The following is a 6,209-nucleotide window of genomic DNA, read 5'->3' as shown; positions in this document are numbered from 1 at the left end:
TTTGCAGTCAAGTTGCATGGTAGGAAACTTTGAGCCCACATACTTTCTTCTCAGGAGCTTTTTCCATCGCCATCTTCAGTAAGTAGCTTGTATAGCCATTTACCAAGAAGTTTGGTATTTTTCGCCTCTACGTCTTGAATTCGGAGGCCTTCTGGTCTTTTGAATGACACACTACATTTCATTTAGCCATTCTATGTTTTTACAATATATCCCAGCTAAAATATAGAAGTTTTCGTTTCCAGCTGGAGTACTCCTTTTGGAATTTAAAAGAAACATAGCATACAACACTTTGTTGCTAAGTATTGAGTTAATGAGAACTAAGTGTCCTCCAAAAGACACGTGTGTTCCTAGCTGCGTAGACGTTTCTCTAACCGTTCATCGACAATCTTCCACTCGACTATAAACCACATGAAATTTTTATTTTTGAGGCACTTTAAGCATCCATAAGTACTGTCGATGGAAGTGAGTATTGTCATCCACGAGGGACGCACAGATAAATTTTACAGAGAAGGAAACATAATGGGTCAAGTTCCACCTAAAGACATTTGGTTCGTCTATTAAATTTATCATTGTCAATATTTGGAACCAATGTAACTAAGACGGCAAGGCGTTCATTTGTTCCTGGTTAACGTACGCCCTTCTGAAACCATTATTCAGTGGTAACTTCGGACATAACATTTGCAACATAAGCTTCTGTTTTTAACGATGTTATATGAATATGGGTAGCCAAGCATGTCTGGTACGCGGGTATCCATGGCAATGGCATTCGAAATTACAAGTATCAGATATCTGTACTCATATTTTCCATTGTGTTCACGGGCCCAGATCCCATGAGGAAGTTTTGGTACCACTTCGCGGACAACTTTGGAGTCCTCTTCTGCGTTTGGAAATCCACGTGGTACATCCCAAATCGCACGGTGAAACCGAAAGCCCACTCGAAGTTGTCCATGAGACTCCACACAAAGTAGCCGCGCACATTTGCTCCTCTCCTATATGCATGCCGACAAGTAAAATATTCTTAGAATTGTTGCAAGGTTTAGCTTTGATGTCTCTGCTAAAGTCTATGATGCGCACATGAAGAATATATATATGCAATGTGTCTGCTTGTCACCTGACTGCTGAAGAGATACCCGAGAGATAGCCCTGCAGGTAGTTCACTCTTCCAACGTCATTGATCAAATCTCCCATACTGTTATTGCTGTACTGCGAGTAGCCTGAAAGAGGGACATGGGTATGATGACACATGATCAATGATAACATAAGTATTTAATAGGAGGGAGTTGGAATCACCAGGGATTCTACTGCAAGAATTGTAAAATTTTATTGTCCTTGCCACTAACCATTCTCGGTAACATAGACAGGTGTGTTCTCATATCTTAGATTAACATACTTGACAATCTTTTCCATGCCTTCCGGAACGTCATAAAAACCAACAAATGCTGTCTGAAAGGTTTATCATATCAAACATGTCACAGAGAGGAAGGAGAATGTGACAAGAAAATTTGTATAGGAGAGAAACAAGTTCTTACTGGTTTTCCAATTTTTACGCCGTCCCTTTCGCCTATAGCAAGGACCAGTGCATTCCCCTCATAAGTATTAAGGTCGCACGAAGACGAGATGCAATCCTTGGCGTAAATTGCAGTGTAATGGTTTACCCCGATAAAGTCCACCTTGTTTTGCAGTAACCTCTTCTCTGCCGCGGTGAACTTTGGTAAGTTAGATGATAGCACTTCATGCATTTCTTTGGGATATTTACCAAAGAATATCGGATCCAAAAACCTGCAGAAGGCAAAAAGAGACGCTAAAACAACCATAATACATAGACATAGAGTACAGTTCCCTCCTCTTTTGCAGGTTAATTTGGTGAACTCGATGTGAACCATCTTCATAAGGTTGCAGAAGGAGGTGAAAAAAATGACATACCAATGTATCTCAAAAGACATTGCACGTTGTGCCGCCAGAATATCCTCTGTTGCATTCGTCAGCGGCTCATAAAACTTCATCGCAATCACAATTCCTATCGAACCTCCTTGCTTTGCCTGGTAATTCTTCTTGTAATTGTCAACCGCGGCGGCGTGGGACATGATGATGTTGTGGGCCGCGACATAGGGTTCCCGGTGGGAGTTTCCGCTGTTGCAGGTCCCGAACGGCGCGGAGCAGTGGCTGGGAGGGTACATCCCCAGCATGTAGGCGAACTTGGTGAACAGGTTGGGCTCGTTGAACGTCGTCCAGAACTTAACCCGGTCACCAAACGCCTGGAAGCACACGTCCGCGTAGTAGTTGAACTCCTCCCTGCAAACAAAAGTTTTTTTTGGAGCAAATGTAAGCACAACTAGCAAGACCGAACCGTGGCTAGGCTAACTGTGAAGCAGAGCATGCATGCAGTGCATGTATATATTTCAGTTTGTATATATCTTACCGGATTCCGGCTCCCAGCCAGCCGTAACGGATCTCCAGTTCGTGCGGCAGATCGAAGTGCTGCAGCGTCACAAATGGCTCTATCCCTGTTCAACATGGTATTTTCTGAACGCTTAGGATTGCTGCTAGCTCTTCATTGAAGTTTATTAGGGTGGAATTTAGTTCGGAGGTGCTGCAGCGTCACGAATGACTACCTTTCTGCAGGAGTGCAGCGATGAGGCGGTCGTAGAACGCTATTCCATCAGAGTTAACGCCTCCGTCGCGGCCTCCTACGAGGATTTCGACGACATTATGAGCGTCTAAGGAACTGGACAGTGACTAATTACACAGCGAAAACAATTGTGCATTCGTATTAGTTCTTCTTGGCATACTTGGAAGGATTCTCGCCCATGAAATCGAGAATCTGTAGGAGTTGACGCCCAAATTGTGCATGATGTCCACGTCTTCCTGTGTACAGAACTGTTGAATATAAATACACTGCCTAGTCTCTTTCCATCAGTTCGGACTTTTGGTTCAATTGGCTAGTGCAGCAATCTTTTATGGTATCAGAGCCAAGAGGTCTTAAGTTCAAGACCCTGCTCACGCAGTTTTAAAAACAAAAAAAAAGATTCTGCGGCCCGCACCGAACCCACGCTAAGGACTAAAATAGCCTAGACATGAGGGGGAGTGTTGAATATAAATACACTGCCTAGTCTCTTTCCATCAGTTCGGACTTTTGGTTCAATTGGCTAGTGCAGCAATCTTTTAAGAACAACGGCAGAGGTATATTGGTACAGTTATATAAGAACTTAAGATGCATCACATGCCAATTACTGTTGATTGCGTGGTTTGCTGATTCTGTACCATGTACCGGTGGTAGTGGTCAACCGCTACGTCCCCGTTCAGTCCATCCTTGATGTCCCTAGCTGCAGCGAAGCAAAGCTTTTTTTTTTTCAGAGAAAAGCAATGAGTTCAAACTTTTAAAAAAATATATGATCTCATGGGCATGCCAACATTTCTGCTTTCTCGGAGAATTTGCAGGTGAGTTTCGGCATGCTAAATCCGACTTTAGATCAACAGAATAAATCATAGCAGTACAGTACAATGATCGACAATGTTTATGCAGTACTTTGATAGAGCCGAAAAGCTTGAGGAGAATGATGCACGGTTGAATAAATTATACAGTGGAACATAAGAAGATCAGGTCCATAAAACACTATGAAGATTATTCGCGGGAAGTGGATCGATGTTGTGACCACACTGGGAACAAAGCACTGCATGATTATACAAAATATGGAAAAACAGATATGGGCCACCCAAATATACTAAATTTCCCCTTGACAAAAGCCCGAGCCGAGGGCACAACATTGCTTCTGCAGATCCTGCGTAAACGACAATGAAAATAGTGCGCTGAATCTTTTTATTGGCCCGCCTTTGGATCCCACCAACTCATCTTTTGAAGGTTTCTCGACGAAGCTGAATCTTTCAAGGTTACCGTTTTTTGGGAGTGTTGGCTCTAATAGGAAAGGACTTATATCCCTATCCTCGTGATGATTTGCTGACCTAACATTAACGCAATCGACATCTCGAAGAAAAATAACGCAACCCAGCCGCATGCACGACGAATATCGATGGTAAATAAATAAATATTACTCTTACTACTTTAGAGCACCATCTCTAGTCGAGCTCTGCAGAACTTGAATTGCTAGCAGGGACCGATCGAGGGAGGGAATTGTGCAGTTTCAGCTCAATCCTAAACACGTGCGTCGTCAGAGAAAGACAAGGAACATGGGAGGAAGTTTCGGGGGAGAGAAAACTTACACCGTGCATGGGTGAAGACATCCCAGTTGCTGAGGCCCTTGCCGTCCTCCAGGTACGCACCCTCAATCTGGAACCAGAAATCGCACCTGAAACCTGATGAACTCTGCACTGGAACTGAACGAACAGATAAAGGGAGACGACGCCAACCAACCTGGTAAGCGGATGTGGCTGCGCCGAAGAGGAAGCCTGGCGGGAACTCGCCGCGGTCGAGCCCACGGGCGGACGGCGCGAGGCTAGCCAGCAGCGCCGCCATCATGACCATGACCATGCCCATCGCCGCGCCCATTCCTGTGCTGCTTCCCTGCCTCGAGCTCGAGGTCGAGGCAACGGCAAGGAAGGGCAGACAGCTACAAAGCTAGCTAGCAACGTACGCCCGTTTCTTCTCGCTCGCCCGAGGCACGGCTTTACTTAAAGGAGGAAGCGCAAGGTGCCAAAGTGCTTGGTGTAGAGGGTCCGCTTAGAATTATTCGGTTTAATGTTGTTTTGGTGCTTGTTGCAAAAGTATCACGCATTTCAAACTCTGGACGCGACGGTGTTGGCTCTTACTACCCATCAATGACGACAATGCCCGTCTTATCATAGCGACATAGCGTGTGCAGACAGTGGAGATCAGATGTTTGTGGTGCTTGCGACCTTGCGTGATTGTTTTCTAAGAAGCGGCTTCTACTTTCAAAAAAAGAACAGTTATTTCCCGGTCGACTTTTTTTTAATATTCGTCGAGTCGTGCTATCAAGATCTCTCGCCTTTTTTTTTACTGCACGTGTATATTCAGATGTTTGTACCGGAATGTTCTTAGAATTGACTTTGCTAGGAGTATTTTATCCTTCACGAGAAATAACAAAACCTTGCTACTGCCCAAGTATGTATGTATATCTATATCTGTTGCAAAGCACAAATACTGGCCTGCTACTTTTTGAATATTAAAATATAAATATCTTAAACTAAAATTAAAGTAGGTAGAAAAGAAGTCAGTTTTTGTCTGCAGTGACAACCATTGTTCCAAGAACGATGGCCTCGCACATGAGTGGCCACATGTGTTATACATGCATATAGCTGTTGGAATGATTATCATCGGAACTATATATAGCCGAATAGTTGGAAACGGTAGTTTCATGATAATTTGCTAAAAAAAAATAGGAGAGAAACCATGGAGATGTAAAGGATAGAGAAAGAATCTTCTTGGATGATAGTTTGCTTGTATGGTGTTGTTAGACCTACTTCCATGCAACGCCCTTCACATTCATGTGCATCTAATCTACACTGCTATAACCTTGATCGTCCCACCAACACAATTAATGTGCATTTCCTTATCTCTCTAGAACACACATGCTAGACCGGAGGAATAATCGAGATCACCACAAAACTTTGTGTAACCTTTGTACATTTGTCCTTACTAGGACAACCTCTCATTTAAGTCTCCCTCTGTAAATTCTCTGTCTAAGGATTGTTGCAACATGACATAATCTCTCGGTTCTTGTATACAAGGCTACTATCTTATTTTTCATATATCAAAAAAACAAAATCAACTATGGAATCAAGCAATGTAGATTTTTTATTTATTTCTAGGTTATCATGAAATTATATGTATCTTTTGAGTACGTAAATTGATTCTCTTAAAGCAAATGTGTTAGCACAAATCTACCGGAAACGATTTCAATCTGATAATGATTTTATCGTGGAAAAGGACACCGATATATGGTGCACCGACCGGCCGTGCTTGTTAGGCCTTGTAGAGGTTATAGAGACGGCCTCTCTATGTACCCCTGTAGGCACTAGGTGAGCTTGGTCGTTGCCACATGAAAAAGACATATGAGGTGTGAAGGCGAGTAGAAGAAAACGACCGAGAAAGGTAAATTGCAGGGTAAATTACACACAACTACACACATGGTTGTTTGGATGATGTGACTAGAAAATTAACCACAACTTCATGCGAAATTCGCGGGAGAGCCGATGCCTAGGCGGCGCAAATAGCTAGCTAGCACAGCCCTATG

The 6,209-nt window shown here is 43.3% G+C and overlaps 1 protein-coding gene across 1 annotated transcript; it reads right to left on the bottom strand.

The window, feature by feature from the left end:
• Positions 1 to 665: 665 nt before the first annotated feature.
• LOC124677545 (beta-glucosidase 16-like) lies at positions 666 to 4,504 on the bottom strand. Its single transcript, XM_047213528.1, has 11 exons — positions 4,370 to 4,504; positions 4,219 to 4,285; positions 3,262 to 3,323; positions 2,790 to 2,865; positions 2,613 to 2,687; positions 2,420 to 2,504; positions 1,924 to 2,292; positions 1,530 to 1,779; positions 1,341 to 1,443; positions 1,112 to 1,214; positions 666 to 989 (listed from the first exon to the last, which is right to left on the bottom strand). The coding sequence occupies exons 1-11, from the start codon at positions 4,502 to 4,504 to the stop codon at positions 782 to 784; spliced, it is 1,533 nt and encodes a 510-aa protein (XP_047069484.1). The 3' UTR covers positions 666 to 781.
• Between the last annotated feature and the right edge of the window lie 1,705 nt (positions 4,505 to 6,209).

Source organism: Lolium rigidum, chromosome 7, assembly GCF_022539505.1.
Source record: "Lolium rigidum isolate FL_2022 chromosome 7, APGP_CSIRO_Lrig_0.1, whole genome shotgun sequence".
NCBI classification, from domain to species: domain Eukaryota; kingdom Viridiplantae; phylum Streptophyta; class Magnoliopsida; order Poales; family Poaceae; genus Lolium; species Lolium rigidum.
Note: the sequence above shows the minus strand (reverse complement) of the source record. Positions and strands in the feature narration are given on the sequence as shown.

Coding starts and splice junctions, on each gene's coding strand:
- LOC124677545 (XM_047213528.1), bottom strand. CDS start 4,504: ATGGGCGCGGCGATGGGCATGGTCATGGTCATGATGGCGGCGCTGCTG. Junction 2,505..2,612: donor CGCTGCACTCCTGCAGAAAG/GTAGTCATTCGT, acceptor CATGTTGAACAG/GGATAGAGCCATTTGTGACG. Junction 1,444..1,529: donor GCGTAAAAATTGGAAAACCA/GTAAGAACTTGT, acceptor TAAACCTTTCAG/ACAGCATTTGTTGGTTTTTA.